Below are 17,794 nucleotides of genomic sequence, written 5' to 3'. Positions count from 1 at the left end.
ACACTCATCTGAGGTAGCTTCTTTGTCATGTGGTGTTCCCCAGGGATCCATTTTGGCTCCTATTCTTTTTTCATTGTATATGCTCCTATTGGGTTCTATATTTAGGAAGCACGGTCTGTCTTTCCATTGCTATGTAGACGATACTCAAATCTATCTGCACTTAAAACAGAGTTCTAGTGGTCTAGAAGCACTTACTGTATGTCATGCCTGTCTGATGTGAAAGAACGGTTGTCTTTAAATATTCTTAATTTCAATGAGAGTAAAACTGAAATGATTGTGTTTACTCCGTCGGATTCTCGTAGTACACCGAAAGTAAATCTTGGTGATTTAACCTCTTCTGTGAAGCCTTGGGTAAAAAATCTGGGTTTTATTTTTGATGGTGGCTTAAAATTCGACAGACAGATTAATACAGTGGTTAAGTCCTGCTTTTTTCAGCTTCGACTTCTAGCGAAAGTAAAACCTATCCTGTTTAGTTAAAATTTTGAAAAAGTAATTCATGCTTTTATCACTTCTATGTTAGACTACTGCAACTCGCTGTATTTTGGGATTGGTCAGTCAGCCCTATCCCATCTGCAGATAGTTCAAAATGCAGCTGCAAGGCTTTTAACAAGTACCAAAAAACGAGATCATACTACGCCAGTTTTAAGTTCTCTGCACTGGTTGCCTGTGCGCTATCGAGTTAATTTTAAAATTCTTCTATTAGTGTTTAAATAATTCAACGGTTTGGCCCCTGCCTATCTATCAGATCTGTTGATGTCAGGGATGGGGAGGGAAGAACCCAAGCGCAGGCAGCAATAAAGGGGTTAACAAAAACAACAACTTATTTGTAACAACAACAAAAAACCACGAGGGGGTAAAACGACAACGAGGGGAGTATAATACATGGACAAGACAGGAACACTAACTAAAATACACTAGACTAAGACAACATATGACAAGGATAGACACTAACTAGACTGAACAAAACTTACGGGTAGTGAAAACAGGAACTCGACAAGATATAATTTAGGGAGCACAGGACAATAGACACAAGGGCATTAAACAAGGCACTAACAAAGGAGATAACAATGGGCAGTTGTGGGTAATGAGACAACAGGCGGGAAGCTAAACGGCGAACGAGAGGGGCGGGGCCAAAGACGAGACCGGAGAGAACGCATATTATGTCGTGACTGACAATAATATGTTTCTCTCCACACAAAACACGAGGCTCTGCCATGACTCTGCCACAAGACCAAGAAAGACACGACGAGGCAGAATCATGACAATTGAGTGAACATCGGCCCCTCTTGTCTTTTCGGTCGTCCAACCAGAGATTATTATGCATCCCAAAGTCGAAGTTGAAATGCAGGGGTGACCGCGCTTTCATAGTTTCTGCACCTAGACTGTGGAATGCTCTGCCCCTCTGTATTAGATATGCATCTTCAATATCTGTTTTTAAATCCATGTTAAAAACTCGCCTTTTTGATCTGGCGTTTTATCATTGACTACTTTTATTGTATCGTTTTCTTTTAGTAATTATTTTGTATTGTCTTATTTGAACTGTTTTTATTGTGCAGCTCATTGGTCAACCTATGGTTGTGTTTAATAGTGCTATATAAATAAAATGGACAAAAAAACTCTTGTCTTTGATTCTTTTGCCGCTGTAAACAGGTCTTAAATGTATGTGTGCGGTTATACGTGTGAGTAAATCTCTCTGTTGTTTAAGTATTTCCAGCGCTGGCTCTTGAAACAGACTCTTTTATTATTTTCTGCTCTTTCAATTAACAACCCAATCTTGTGCTCAGCCCACAATATATCTCCTAAACTACACACAGGTCTGTCTCAACCACACGAACGCAGCTATCGCCGTGTTCCCAGAGTTAAATGCTGAACTCCTGCTTTTGACCCATCAATGAATCTGACGTGAGATCTCCTCTCTGCTGAGAATACAGATCGTAACTCCCTATCGGCCAATTACGCTGCAAATTCCCCACATCACTCATCCCTTGCCACAACCTTTGGGCCTAACAAAGGCAAGAGTGCCTCTCCAGCCGCTTCATTGTTGGACAAGCTGATAGATGTTGTACTTCTTTAAATCAGACAACAAGTTCACAGCCAGCAAATCAAAGCTGAGCTAAGAGCATCAAATCTCCACAAGTTTTCATGCCAACCTTGTTTCCGGAAACTTCTCTAGGGTTTGTGCTGTACATGTAAACTAATACAAACTGCGTGTCTTGTTGAGAATCGAGGTGTGTTCTTTTATAAACAAGTATAAAAACGTTACAGATGAAAATATCTCACACATTGACAGAAGGACACAAGCAACCTCTGGAGATGAGAAAATCAGCCCAACATTTTGCTCCTGAAAGATGCCCAGTAGAAAAGGTGTTAACATAGAAATGAACCGTCAACGAGCTGATTTGTGGCCTCGCACAAAGACAGCACGCTTATGTAGATAAAAGTCCAAAGAGGAACAGAACAAAGCATGAGAAGACACCGCAGGTCTGGCAGCATTGTTAATATTTGATAAAACAGTTTCCTCATCTCCAACACCTCCACCAGCGACGTCAACACAATACACATCAGTGACACTGGCCTCCATTCACCTCCCCTTCTGCTATAAACCTTGCCAAATGTCTCAAACATCACTGTGATACAGATACAACTACCGTAGACAGCAAACAAATGTTCATTGTGGATGTGACACCAGTAGGATACTGTCACGCAGCACGTATATATCCGTCTTATCAGGGCTTGCTCAGGAAAGCAAAGACAAATAACTAAAAGCTCCTTTACGTGACTGAGAAAAGCCTCTGAAAACCAAAGAATGTTGACAACGTAAGTCACATCTCAAATAAACCCGGCGTGAATCTCTGAGAGACACTTAGAACATGAATTGGAAATGCGCTGTGAGAAGCAGAAGTGGTCACAATAGCCTTCAGTTCAGTCAGTGGTTAATGATACGAGCAGTACACGTGGAGGATGATGTTCATGTACAGTATCTGTGTCAGTAACCTCGCTAAAGCTTTGTGTTGGTGTTTTGATGGCTCCAATCTGCAGTGGGAGGCGGTGATCTGTCTTGATGATTAGCAAGACATGTGCGCTGCGTCGGCTCATTGAGCTCGCTGATGAATCTTAAACTTATTAAAAGAGACATACTAATATACTGTATAGTACATATATTTGAAATCTTACAGATGGTTCAATCCTAAAAATATTTGTTTAACATTTTGATGTATTTTTAAATGTTTGTGTAGTGTTAAAAACTGAAACAGGACGTTCGTCTGGACCAGCGTCTCCTGAAGTGGTTTCAATATCAAAGATAAGTGCCTTTTATGTGTCATAAAAATTACAGGTTATAAAAAAGTGTGGTGATAAAATAATGCAATACATAATCGTAAATCCATATATACATTTGGTGTTATTTTATATATAGTTTAAAGTGGTTTATATGGCTACATTTTTATAATTATATGAATAATTAATGTTTTTTTTGTTCAATTTCATGAAAAGTTGCATTTTTGGAGATACTGTGTTTTTGGTGCACAGCTACATTTCCTATGAAAATATATATCAGGAATACTGTGTGTGTATATACTTGTGTAACAAATGTATAGTATAATGCGATGTACTGTAAGTCGCTTTGGATAAAAGTGTCTGCCACATGCATGAATGTAAATGTAAATATACACAGTATATGTCTTGCAGAGTGCTCTATACAGCTAAAGATATGTACACATGATACAATAGTTGAGCTGACATGGCATGACAAAAAAATGATCTAAGGAGAAATGGTGGATTTCACTGCTACATTCCTTAGGATAAAATGTGTTACATAAGGTAAAATGTGAAATCCGTGGTATCTTGGCAAATCTCAGCATTGTTGGAAAAAAGTCTTCCGACAATCTAGAGAATAAAATATCTTCCGAAGAACACTTGGAGAAGCAAGATACTTGAGCCAAGTTTCATCATTTCTGTATTCTCGTGGCTGTCTGAGAGAAACAATTAAAATATTAAAGATGTGATTTGAGATGTTTTTTTGTTCTGGGGTTGATGGACGGCGATAATGTTTGATTTAAATGATCCGAGCAGCTGTGCTCTGAGTGCACCAGACTATTAAGCAACCCAAATGATGTACCAAATAAAGCATTAGACTCAACTGATCAGGTGTTATTTAGCTAGCGACACACAGTGACAGTTAATGTGATGGAAGACAAAACCACATAGAAAAGTGAGATCCAAGAGAAGACAGGTGGGATCAATGACACATGAGAAGGAAACATTACTGGTGTTCATCCATTAAGATGAAAGATGCATTGAGCAACTGTTTGGATGTGAGTCGAAGTAGAACAGCATGCAACAAACCTATTACACAGTATATTTCCTTTCAAGGTCTTCACATCAGACTTTCCTTCTACTGGTCGTTCTATTGATTTTGAGTGTGAACCTCTTCATAAGCTGTGTATGCGTGTGTGTTGTTTGTTCATCATTCACATCAGTGTTGGACCCATTTACACATGCTTTTCGCTGTCTTTTGGGAATATATTTAGCTGGTGTGAGAAAGTAGGATGGGCAACAGGTCTTTCTGGAGGACTAAAAGGGCTAAAAATCTCTGCTTTTCTATTGCGCTATTAGTCTTAAACAAACATGTGTTGGTAGAGATTTGGCCTCCTGTGGTCTTGGCTGGAACACTATTGTTTTAGCATCCAAACGCAACACACGATGTCTTTGTGATGGCTAGAGCAGAAAAGAAATATTACAAGTAGGTTCAACGGGTGGCCAAAAATGTTAACAAGCACTAGACACACTAATAACACATCTTTCACTTGAAAAGGAGGAAAATGTCAACAGAATGTAAATGAGCAGATGGCCGATTGGTGGAAAGCCCAGTGAAGCAGACGGATGAAGACTTTGCACTCATCTACAGTATGTGATGACGGCAGAATTCACATCAACTTCAACACAACTTCTGTCATCATTTATTCACCCTCATGCCATTCAAAACCTGTATTTGACTCTAAAGAAAGGATTTTAGAAATGCTTTGCAATGTGCTGGTGCCAAAGCTGTTTGGTTGTCAACGTTCTTCAAAATGTCATTTTAAATGGTTTGTGTTTGTTTTTACAGATTTTCCACGTAAAATGTAAAAGAACCACGGAAATTCACGGGGTTTTTTACAGATTTTTAAATACGGCAAGCATTACAGAAAAAGACCGTAAATGTACAAGAAAACAAGGGAATGTAATTTTACAGGGAAAAACACTATTTTACAGTTTATTTCTGGCGCAGTTGGGGCGTTTTCCGTTTTATTTCTTTTTTTACAGTTTATTTTTGAAATGCGGTCAAAAACTATAAAATTACAGAATCAGACAGCACATTTACAAGAAAAATGGGGAAAACTATTTAATATGTATCCTTATATCCTATAATTGTACAGGGAATGAAAATGTATATTTTACGGTATATTTCTGTTTTTCCAGTTTACAGAAAATTCCGGTATTTTTACAGATTTACAGCTTTCATTGCAGTACAATGCATTGGTCTTAGTGAGTAAGTATGTTGATAATAACAGTTGACCTAACTAAAACTATCCATAATGCTAGCCTTATACCTAGTGTATTTGTTTTAGCTTTCTTAAGTTTTAACTTCTGGTCAGATATTCCTCTTGGCCCTTGCTGGATCTTGGATCCATGTGTCAACAATCTTTCAGCTGTGCCTCTGATCTCCAGGTGGGCTTTGAGATGCAGGTGTGGACTACATTCTAGAGATGAACATTTATGTGAATTTGAACCGACAGGTGGGTTTGTCCGTATTTGACCCAACCATAGATTGAACCAAACCCAACATTGTTTAGCGTGTTCTGCAGCTTCAGTTTCTGTAGGATCAGCCAGTGTAAATCCATGTAGCTTGACTGATATGTCAGTATTTGTTTGCGGGATGTTTTAGGGAATAAAGCAGTTTGATGAATCTTCACAGCTAGCGTTTGAAAGCCTGCTGTCTGAAGAGCCCGGCCGACCTGCTCAAACTGGTTTCACAAATGTGTGGTAGCAGTCTTACGGTGTGAACTCCACACCAGAATAACAGGTGACAGAAAGTGCAAGAGCTCAATGATACAGATCCTTTATGTTTTCCCAGAGCACCCTGGGAATGGCAGCCGGGATTAGACGGGGAGGAAAATGATATCCTCAAAACAAGCGGCAGCCCCATGGGTTTGACTCCTGATCTCATCTCCACTGACCCGCTCAGACACTCGCCCGCTCTCGCTCTCTCATTCTATCTTTCATTCGTTTCTCTTTCGCTCTCTGTCACCCGGAGGGAGAATACGTCAGTTGATTTATTCTGTGGGAGTTGGGTGGAGAAGCCTGCGAGGCCTCCGGTGAGCCATGACTGAGAGAGAGAGATGTATTGGGAAGATGAACAAACAAGTCAAATGAGCACAACGAAATCTGGAGGAGAAAGAGATGCAATGAAGGAGTCCAAAATAAAGCAACAGAGCAGCGCGTTCCCTGAGGAACTCCCGCGACACACATTCCGGATGGTTCCTTGTGTTTCCTCACACCTGAATGAACTCATCAGCTTTTTAATACAACTCTCCGAGACCTGAGTGAAATGGGCATGTCAGATAACAGGGGTGTTTCAGGAACACGGTTTGGAGCACATTAATACAGTATAATAGACCTGAAGTGCACACTTGGTCACAGCACGGATGTTACGGATTTAAATGGTTCACACATCACCAAAGTGAAGAATTGTTCTCTCTCATTTTCATGCAGTCATTCACAGCATTCTCTCTTTGTGAAGCGTTAACTGCTTTGCTTGTTTCTCCCTGATTTCTAAGACCGACTACATCCCGTGAGAGAGTGTCTCAAAACATTCAAACATTTATCTTACAGCATGTTGCTTGTGAATCAGTATTTCTCTTAACTATGCAATCCTGGATGATAATCCGTTAAAATGGTTGCGACAGATTTTAGCATCTAGAATGGAAACGTGGTTAATTCAATGTTTTAGCAAGCTAAACAAGGTGTCTCAGAAGACACCGTTTTTGCGTTTGGAAAATGTTTAGGATGTCTTAAACTGATTTGGTAGAAAGGAACCGAGCTTGCGTGTTTCATTATCGAGGATGCTGTCTTCTGCTGGCTTGTTATCGGCGCTTGACAACACAATTTATCTGCATCTCTGTGTGCAAATGCATACAAAGCGTAATGAATTACAACTTCATAAACGACTTCAGGCAATTTCCTACGAAACTCTGCTCTCTAACATTCCTAACCACAGTGTCAGGGAAGTGCAAAACAAAACAACAAATGGCAAAAGAAATTACACATCTAAAACCACGATGCTTGGAAAAGGTAGAGATAATGGAGGAATGTGAGACTTGTTGCTGATTGGTTGAGTCATTTGTCAATAACCTGACAGACTGAATAGAATAAAGTTGAGCTCTCCCTGTGCGGAGATCAATCAAGTCTGTCAGCATCATTTGCTTCGCTTGAACCAACTGCTTTGCTAAATGCTTTCATTGTTTCAAAACATTCACATTTTTGAACTCAGATACTTTATTTTATTCAAGTGGTTTAAAGCAAACAAATGTGCTTGTTGTAGTTTGTTGTAACAGGCACTTGCTGAACCCAATCATTTGGAATACTGGAATCTGTTTTTGAAGCCTAGTACAAAACTTAAGATCAGCTATAGACCATTTTTAAAGACGTAAACAATACTGGTCCACCAGAAGAACATTTTGATTTAGTTTTTTTGGATCACGATGGGCTTCTGGACCAGTGTTGTTTATGCCTTGAAAAATGGTCTATATTCATTTGACAGTAGGTCCATGGTTCGCTTATGGAGGTCAATTGTCAAGCCAAGTGTGTTCCTTTCCCTGTTGAAAAACCAGCACATGCTGGTTAGGTAGGTTTTGAAGCATGGTAGCTGGTTTGGACCAGCTTAAACCAGCACAAACCAGCTACCATGCTTCAAAACACACCTAACCGGCATATGTTGTTTTTTGTCAACATGGTTGGTCCGATGTGAACCTTGTTGCTAAAATCTTGCCGTTTTCCAGATTGTCATGTCCACCAAAGCAAAAATATACCTAAGGATACTACCGTTACCGATCCAAAAATATCAGCATCTCGATTAACAGATGACTCGCCCAATCAGCCATTAACATTTCATTCCCCAATCGTACTGAAACTTTCTGTTTTGACTTACTTGCTAAATAGTTTGCCATTTGTAGTTTTATTTATCGCTTGCTACTGTACCTAACCATATCATATTATTGGGAGGAAAGCAGACTATGCACATAACATTCTTCCAGTTAAATGAGCAAATAGCTTTTTTGATGAGACATCGCGATGCTCAATATGCCAGCAGTAGAGTATTAAAAGAGCCCGTCAGCTGTTGGTTTAGCTCAGAATTAACTGGACCGGCCTGAAAAGTACCTTAACAACAATCTACCTTTTTACTACACTACATACAGCTACACATTGACAACAAATTAACATTTTGGGATATAGTGCTCTGTTCCCTTTCAAAAAGACAGATGACAGCTAAACATGCCTGGAGGCATTAACACGTGCCTTGCTTTGTTGGATATGTCGACATCATTTCGTCATTTTGATATCAGTTTTGGGGGGGGACATTGAGTGGTGCCCCCTTTTTAAATAACAAATAACGTTTTGTTTACCTCACACTCTGGAATCTGATGAGAAGCTAGAATGATTTTGGACATCTTTAAAGCCAACATACTAAACTTTCCATGTTACACTGATTTCATAGGCACTTTACATGACTGAACAGTTCCCCCAAATACCTCAAATTTACAATTTCATGTATATCTCAACCTGGATAATTAACATCCAAGGCATTACTTTGTGAAGAGAAAGTGAGAGTGTGTGATTGTGCGTGTGTGTGTGTGTGTGCACAGGCTGTGGCAGGTCTGTAATCTCATTAAGGCTGCTCTGATTTATGGAGAGAGCAGTGATACAGGTCAGGGTTACAGAAACCACACCGGACCGACTCTTTCAAGCAGAGGTCAATTGACTACACACGCTCACACACATATTCAACTTACTGTTCATTATGGGCTTTCGAGGAGTTATTAATCACGGCCTTTAACAAGGTGACACTGCTGTTCTGTGTGCTAACCATCATGTTTTAAAAGAATGCTATCAAGAAGAAGCTCTAATGCAGTTTTAATGCAGTTCAGAAATGATGGCATTAGAACCAGGGGCCAGCTTCACAAAACATTCTTAAGAAGATCATTCTTCTTAACTGCCATGTTTTTTCTTAAATTCTCAAGATTGATCTTTGGAAAAATTAAGAAGAATCCAAATTCTCGAAAAACAAAAGCTGTCGTAAACATCGTCTTAAAACTAGGACAGCCTCACGGTTGTCTTAAGTCTCAAAAGGTAAGATGTTTAATACGCGTATTTGGTTGTTTCACATGTGACGTGTATTGTATTGAGCCAGAATCATCATTTTGACGTTTACTTGCCATTGAGGAATATTTATATTGATATAATAATGATAAGGTCTAGCTCCCATTGTTTAAAACGGAGTGCTTTTTACATTATTCTGGGACAAAGTGACTTGAAACGGAGATGGTCACAAGTATTATTATTAGGGATAATGTACATGCAGCCGGTTGTTATCGCAGAAAAAAGCCAATCAGAATCAAGCATTCCAATGAGCCGTGTAATAAGAGGTTCTTAAGAAAAAACATTCTTACGCACTTCCTATAATTTATCTACAGAACAAACTTATATTTTGTCAATCCGGCCCAGATCCCACTCAAAGCACAACTGTTTGACGAGGTTGCAATTCCGTATAATGTGGATTGTTCAAAAACGCAAGCAATAAATAAGACAAGCAATTAAGTCCACGTGTCCAAATGAGATTTGGCAATCCATACAAATAAGCCTGGTACAATTTTGCTATAAGAAGATAATGTGTATTTATGTGTCTTACCTGGTACTCGCTGGGCCAGAAGGTACTGACGGCTATCTCCACCTGCTGCCACTGCCGGCCCTGAGAGCCGGACACGTTCCACACGGCATTTCCCCGAGAACCGCCGTTCACCCGCACGTACACGCTCAGACCTCCGGGACTGTGTCCGTCCCGGCTGTAGAGAAAATAACTGAACTGCAAACAGTGCGTGTCATTCTCACTCAGAGGACGCAACATGAGCTGAGCGCGCTGCCCTGGACTGTACTGAGAGGAGTTCACCAACAGGTAAGAACCTGAAAAACACAGAAAAAATGTTTTGAGTAGAAGAAACTTCATCTTGTCCCTGATGGAACCAGTGGCAGGTCATTATAAAAACATGAGGTCAAAACGATCAGCAGTGTCTCAATATCAAACCAGATCAATACAAAGCTGATGTAAATACGTTTCAAAGGGCCACGGAGAAAATGTTTATAGGTGGGCCGCTACTAAAATACAGCCTAATAAGCCCGGTGTATCAAAGGGGATGGTAGTTCCCATCCTCACAGGGCCCAAACATTTTATAAACTTACGCCAGCAAAATCCCTAAACGGTTGTTGCAATTTACAGTTTCGTGTAGTTTGTTCAACCATCTTATTTAATAACCAGCATCATCCCTGCTTAAGCAGATCTTGAGTCATTGTTATTCTTTTCACACTTTCTTTCTATGTAAATGAGACTTATAGCACGTGTCATATTCACAAGAGTCAGCACTATTTGCCTGGCACGGTTAACACTGTGCTGTATTTTAACACCTCATGGTGCTTTTCTTTTTTTATGCCAAAGTCGCTTTTAGCTTCTTCACAAGACATTTAGAGACAATTATAATACATCATAATTCCTTAATGAATAATTCTATTTAGTGAGGCATTACATTGCATTTTCTACTTCAACTGAAACAAAGTACATTGGAAAATGCTTTATATTCATGACATTTTAATTGAATTTTAAACCAGTTCTAAACTCCTCCTCCATTGGTTCCCAATGGGTCTTATTTAATGGATGTGACTAACAACTCTTTGTATGGGATGGAATAAACATCTATACAGTTTCACTGTTGACTCCTTTTCTAGTAAACATGGCATCAGTAGTTCATCAAATAAAGATCAAACCACAGAAAACTGAACATATATCTAGACAAAGTGCAGTATGCCATCTTTGGGCACAATTGAGTCTTCGTGAATTCCCCCAGTGGTGTTGTTTCAAGGCGACTATGTGGAGATAAAGAATCAATTTTATTATAATAGATGGCATGCCTTTAGAAGGACCTCATAGGAGTCACCCTTACATACTGAGTCAAGAGAGGTGCTGGAACTATGCTACACACATTTAGATGCAGTGACTATAAGTGATTGCTGTGATGTTGGGGCAGGGCAGAGTGCACTGTGGGTAATGTAGTTTAAGGCAGGTGTAATGAGTGTGCTGATGATGGCAGTGCTGCTTGGGTACTTCCCCATCATTAATCACGCCGACACCGTTATTAAACCGCTAATGTCTGCCACCAGGGTATGACACACACACACAACACTCAATCACATACAGCAGGGCACATTTAAAAAGCAAATAACTGCCAACAACCGTTACAAATGAAAGAACCCACAAACAAACATTGCTACATCACCATTATCACACACCTACACACATCTTAGCATTGAGTGCAATGTCTTTGTGCCAGGAGAAATCATATTAATTATTCTGTGTCGTGAGAACATTATCTTGTGCTCGTCATTTCTTGTCCAGATTTTCGCAGTTTCTGGGGAGTGATGCTTGTTTGCGTAAATTCCCAACCCTCAACATCAGCCACAGTAAAAGTGCTACACTTAACAAAGCATTTACGTTTCTCAATAGCATTGTAAACATAGTAGATTGTAGAAACCATCATACACATCTATTATTTAATGTCTCATATTTAACATCAAACATGCTGTTGCCTTTTCATAACTAAGAACACTAACGTAAAAGTAACAACTATCTGGCACTGACAGATAGTTGGCAAATCGACTAGATCTTCTTCTGCCTGTGACGCAGTGAAACAACAGATCCTCTCTATGCTCTCTGTTTGAGTCATTCCATACATGCAGCTCCTTTAAGGTCTCCAAGAGAGGAGTGAGAAGTGTCCAAGTCACATCAGCTTACCACTGGGGTGCCTCAGGGCCCAGTACATGGTCCCCTCTATTTCTTTATATACTGTACATAGTGTCATAAATATGACCCCCAGCTCTGCCCACCACAGCAATATAAACTTAAAGCATATCTGATTCTTTATGAGCGAAGAGGGCCCCAAATTCAAAGCTTTGACTGAACCAGCATCCTCCTACTTCACTACTCCAGTTCACTGTCCAGTTCTGGTGTTCCCATCAGATTTATAGTAAATATGTTCAATTTAGATTTCATGTTCACTTTAAAGTAAAAACCCTGCCTGAATCAGACAGTTGTGTTGACCCAACCTCCCCACAAAACGTCTCCACTTCCCGTCACGCATCCCTGCCTCCCGTTCCCCATCCTCGCCCCCGCACTGCATCTTTTCATGCCTACTTTTTGATGTTTTCAAAAATGAGGTGAGAATGGACCTGTGCTGTAATTTTCATGATTAAGCTTTGTACTCTGGGTTGCATTAAAGCAAAATAACGCTTTCCAATATTCATAACAGATGGCGGTCATAATGGTAATTCTGAGTCTCTCGCTTTTTGTATCATTTTTGCAATGCATAAAAATACACCCAAAGCTGTTGTACAGTAACAGCACTGCTTAACTGAACTAATTTATCATTTATTCAACAATTTCCCAAAGAGACACTAGCACAAGAGCACAAGTACAGACACATGGGTTTAAAAAAGGAGGAATCGAGATTTGTTTCACCAGTATACAGAAGAAAATATTTAGAATTAATTTGGCGAAAATATCTGCCTCTTGGCCTTGTAATGTCTGAAACATTTCTGTCACTTTGGTGCTTGCCGGAAAACACTTCTTGGTTAGTTTCGCTTGAGTGTCAAAAGAACAACCTGTTGAAGGAAGTCTGTAGCTCCATCCTCCAGAAGAGAAAACGGTCCCGACTGTCAGGTTAGGATGCGTGAGCGCTCAGACAGTCCGTCAGACAGTCTTTATGCAGATCAGGACTTGAATGCACATCAGCGGCTGCGCTTGAACCGCTATGACAGTCACAAATGAAAGAACTGCAAGAACTGACACTTTGAAATAAACGGCCAATTTCAGCACCTTCGAATGCGGAAGGATAATATTGTGCTTTGTGTTTGTGTTGGGTTATTATTGGTTGGGTGTTGCGAGTTGCTGGGATCAGCAGGTTCAGCGAGCTCTGCTCGGAGCACACAAAAGCGTTTAGAGATCATGTTGTGTGGATGTCTTCAATAAGTTCACACCCAAACATCATCCCACCTCGAGGATAGGTTCAACATACATGAGAATATGGCATTTTCATGTCAAACATTCTATGCCTTTTTACGTCCAAAATTATTTTAACCTATATATACTTACATGCCAATTGAAAAATACCATTGTCTTCATAATTGTTCATCAAAATAAATCGCCTTCTCCAATAATGCGAGTGGCTTTAATAATCTTGGTAAGCCATTAATCAGCTCTTCACTGATCAATAAAACTTGAGATACTTTAAAGCCATCAATAATAATAATGTCTAGACTTGACCTAACAAGCACCTCAACGTCCAATCCCAGCTCTGCTCGCACCCGCCGCTCATGTTCCTGTAATCACATCTGAGCTTCCTGGAGGCTGGGGCTCTATTTCTCAGAACGTATTCATTTTCTTCCCCCGTCGTCCTTTGGGCACATGTACGAGCCTGCCTCCTCTCAGCTGAAGGGTGTGAGCACCAGGGACCATGACCCAAATGAAATGTCCTCACACGCTTGCTTTTTAGAGCCCATTTTCAGGCCCTGACAGGTGGCAGAGGAGAGAAGAGAGGTCAGGCCACTGGAAGACAGCTAGAGATCTCAGAAATCCTTTTGTTCCTTTTTTATCTGCACAACTTACAACCATGTACAATATGACGGGCAGGACAAATTGCATATACACATACTTAAGATTGCTATAAATACAATGCTCCAATTACAGACTTATATACACTTTATGCTCCTTTAACCTTTAGAAATTTAAAATGCAAATGCAAAAATGCACTATAGAATTAAAATTGAATCGAATTAATTGCAAATTGTTAGTGTTTTTATCAGTATAAAGGAATAAAACGAACAATGAAGTAGATCTAGAACATATTTTTGATTACTTTTTTTGAAATCCCTAAAGTGATACTTGCATATCAATGCAACACTAACAATTATTGACATATTAATATGAATTGATATTATTATAAAAATAGAATATAATAATACTATTTTAAGTATTAGCAGATGAAAAATGGCACCATCACCAGTCCTGCTTGTCAATTAAAAACATACAGTGTATTCTAAACGTGTGATTTAGCTTGGCTGTCACCATTAGCTTCTCAACATATGTGACCTAAAAAGAAGCATTAATTCCACAAGACAGCCCTCAAATCAAAGGACACTTCCATTTTGCAACAACCCGTATATTAGTTTGCAAGAGAAAGAGTGAGTGGGCTGGTGGGTGGGTGAGAGAAACGCAAGAAAAAGAGCGAACAGTGAGACAGAATCCAAACTGAGTTGAAAATTGTCGGTGCAGAATATTTTCCATAAATGTATAAACGCTGATAAGACTCCATCTTTCTCCCATGTGCCCCGGCCAAGGACGAGAGAACATACATTAGGAGATTAGGAGCAGTGCTGCATTTCCATCGTCCCGCTGAGAGCGAGACCCACGGCCACAGCGCATGATCTTATCAAAAGTCACAGCACAGACAAGGCCAGTTTTCAACTTCATTTTCCTCCACTGTTTCTCAAAATGTAATAGGGCTCACATCAATAGATGACCAGAAATGCAATCAATAATTTGTATCATCAGTATTTTACAGATAAAGTCGCATCTGCATCATCAACCCGTTCACACATTGACGTTCGGTCAGTACCCCTTTGGCGTCGTTGTTCGACGAGCAGTGAACTCCATTGCTGTTCACTAAATGCTCCGGACCGAAGTGCGTGTAATTCTTTGAATTTCTTAATTAATTATGGTTTTAATATTTTTTAAGAGCACCTAACCCAAACCCCACCCTCACCCTAAACCTAACCACTTCTCAACCATAAAAAACACAACACGCAAATAGAAGTACAGTCACAGGTTTATTGCACAAACTGATTAAAAGCAGTTTAAACGTATTACAAAACAGCTCGTGTCGCAGACCTTTGTGCACCGAAGCCGTACGATAACTTTATATGAAGAGGCCGTATCCGTGAACGCACGCAGTCAGCTCCCATTCAAAAATAAACCGGAAAAAGTTGCCGGCAAAGCGGTGATGGGGACCGGGGGGGTGGCCAAAGATTAATTTATGGTGGCCTTGGCCACCATTGGCCGCCCCCTGGCTCTGCCCCTGGTTGTTCGGCTCACCGGATCTGAGATTTACGGCGAACGGTGATCGCTTTCGCATATCTGTATTTTTAAACGACATTGTGACTGCTTGTATCTTGTATGTTGTATTAAATAAACTGTTACATTACTTGCTCAAACTGCCTGAATAGCGTCATGTAAACGCAATTATCCTGGCTGTTTAACTTAAATCAAACCCTGATAGATCATCATTGCTAATTATACCCAACAATTTTATAATGACAGTAAAATTTGCGTGCCCGGAATATCCAGCACGTCGAAAAATGACGCCAAAGGGTTTACCCTGCGCGCTTAAAAGCGACGCTGAGGGGCGCTGACCGAACGTCAATATGTGACGAGTCTGGAGTGAAAATGTGTTGCCATCATACAGTACAGCCAGGGCCGTAGCTAGAGAATTCTGGGCCCCCTGAAAAAATATTGATGTGGGTCCCCACCACCTCCCAACTAATAGAGGGACATTTTATGTCAAGTTTTATATCATATCACTTTGACGTAGTCTATTTACATCTAACAGAATATAGTATTGATGTTGTAAACCCTATTTTAAAAGTTAAATGTTTAAAAATGTTATAGAAACTTATGAAACATTGTCTTAAATAAATGCATGAAGACTTTTAACAAACTAATAAAAGAATAATACAACACAATGCATTATTAAATCATAATACAGATGTAAAAATGACCAGCAGTACTGTATAATAGTCTTATCAATCAGTTTGTCATCAAATAACTGAAGTTAACATTAAAGAATTGAGAAGAATACAGTCATGTAAATAAATAAATAGACCACTTAAATGTTTATAAAGTCTTAATGTTTGATGAAAATAATATGGTATTGCATAATATATAATTAAATAAAGCCAATAAATGTATCTACATGTACAAAAGCCCCACAAAATGAATCGTGCACAGCCCGGTTTAAATTAAAATAATTTCACTACAAGTCTATTTTTTTATATTTTAATTCTTCTAGATGTTTTCTAGAATACTGTTGTATATAGTATAATGTTGTTCTTACTATACCTTCACTATGACAATAAACTAATAGTAACTTATACAGATTATGCTACAAGTGTACTACTGTGCTTTTTTATGTGTGGGTGATAATTTGTTCAAATGTACCGGGCTTTTATTTTGGCGGGCCGCTGCAAAGACCTTTGAGTTTCAGTGCGAGTAGCTTTTCTCAAAGGAAACAGTGAAATGCGTGTGAAGTAAACTCTGAGAGCAGCTCAGAGATGTTCATGTGTTTACGTCTTTATATAGTTAGAATGTGGATTTCATTAAAATCTCATGTATGCAATTCATGTATTAAAATTATTTACAAAACAGGTGGCTTTATAGTGTAACTGTTGGATTTTATGAGTCCCCTGGGCAGTGGGCGCCCCTAGAATTGTCACCACCTTTCACCCCACTAGCTACGGCCCTGAGTACACCTATGGGAAAATTGCAACTCCATGTCATTTATTTTCTTTAGAATGTGCGACAGATTTCCGGTGAGGTCATGTTTAATATTTAAAAAAAAACGGCAAATTGAAAAATATATTGACTGCTATTGGTTGTGATATAAAATGCTTTGAATCAGAAAAAAATGTCAGATTAATGTGGTATTAAATTTTTAATTAATTTATTATCTATCAATAAAATCAATTAATGAAATTCTATTAAACATTTCTGAGTATAAAGTTATATATCACTGCTGTCCTTCTGAAACCTCGTAATATTTAGTCTCCTCAAATTAAAAATTTTGAAACGTTACTGTTCATTGAAATCAAATCAAACATTGACCTAAAATTATTGAAAAAACAATATATAAACAAAAACCAAAATTAATTCATCTTTTATAGCAACAAAAAATAAACCAATAAATCATAAAATGACAAAAACATACAGTATACCCAAAATGCTAAAACTTTAAGTAAAATGAACACGAAAACTAAAACTAAAAAAAGCTAATTTAAAATATTAATAAAGCTAAATAAAACTAAATTAACAACTGCAATTACTCTAATTGCGGGATTTTAATTTTTGTCATAAATCAATATTATTAGTCACCCTTTATGTTTGTCACTGGGTTTTGCAAATATCTAACCAAACAAAAATGTTGTACTTTTTAAATGATTAAATACTGTTTTGTCAGTGTTTTTTTTTCAGTTTCTTGAAAATCAGCTTATTTGGAGGTTTAGAGGTTTTGGTTGGGCAGCGATGATATACAGTATGTTTACGGTTTGTTTTCCTCTTTAAATATATAAGAACAGAAGCTAGAAATCCTAAGATCATGCTGGTGATGGACAGCACTGAGCAACGGAGGAAACAGCTAGGAAATTCATCTTTATCAATGTTCTGATG

At 38.9% G+C, this 17,794-nt stretch overlaps 1 protein-coding gene across 1 annotated transcript in view; it reads right to left on the bottom strand.

The window, feature by feature from the left end:
* Positions 1 to 17,794, bottom strand: part of ptprua (protein tyrosine phosphatase receptor type Ua) — a 217,789-nt gene that overhangs the window by 95,708 nt on the left and 104,287 nt on the right. The window contains 1 exon segment of the mRNA XM_057354219.1: positions 9,944 to 10,215. Within this exon segment, the coding sequence (XP_057210202.1) occupies positions 9,944 to 10,215 (272 nt within the window).

This window comes from Triplophysa rosa, linkage group LG16 (assembly GCF_024868665.1).
Source record: "Triplophysa rosa linkage group LG16, Trosa_1v2, whole genome shotgun sequence".
Taxonomy (NCBI): Eukaryota; Metazoa; Chordata; class Actinopteri; order Cypriniformes; family Nemacheilidae; genus Triplophysa; species Triplophysa rosa.
This window is presented reverse-complemented; position numbering and strand designations above follow the sequence as displayed.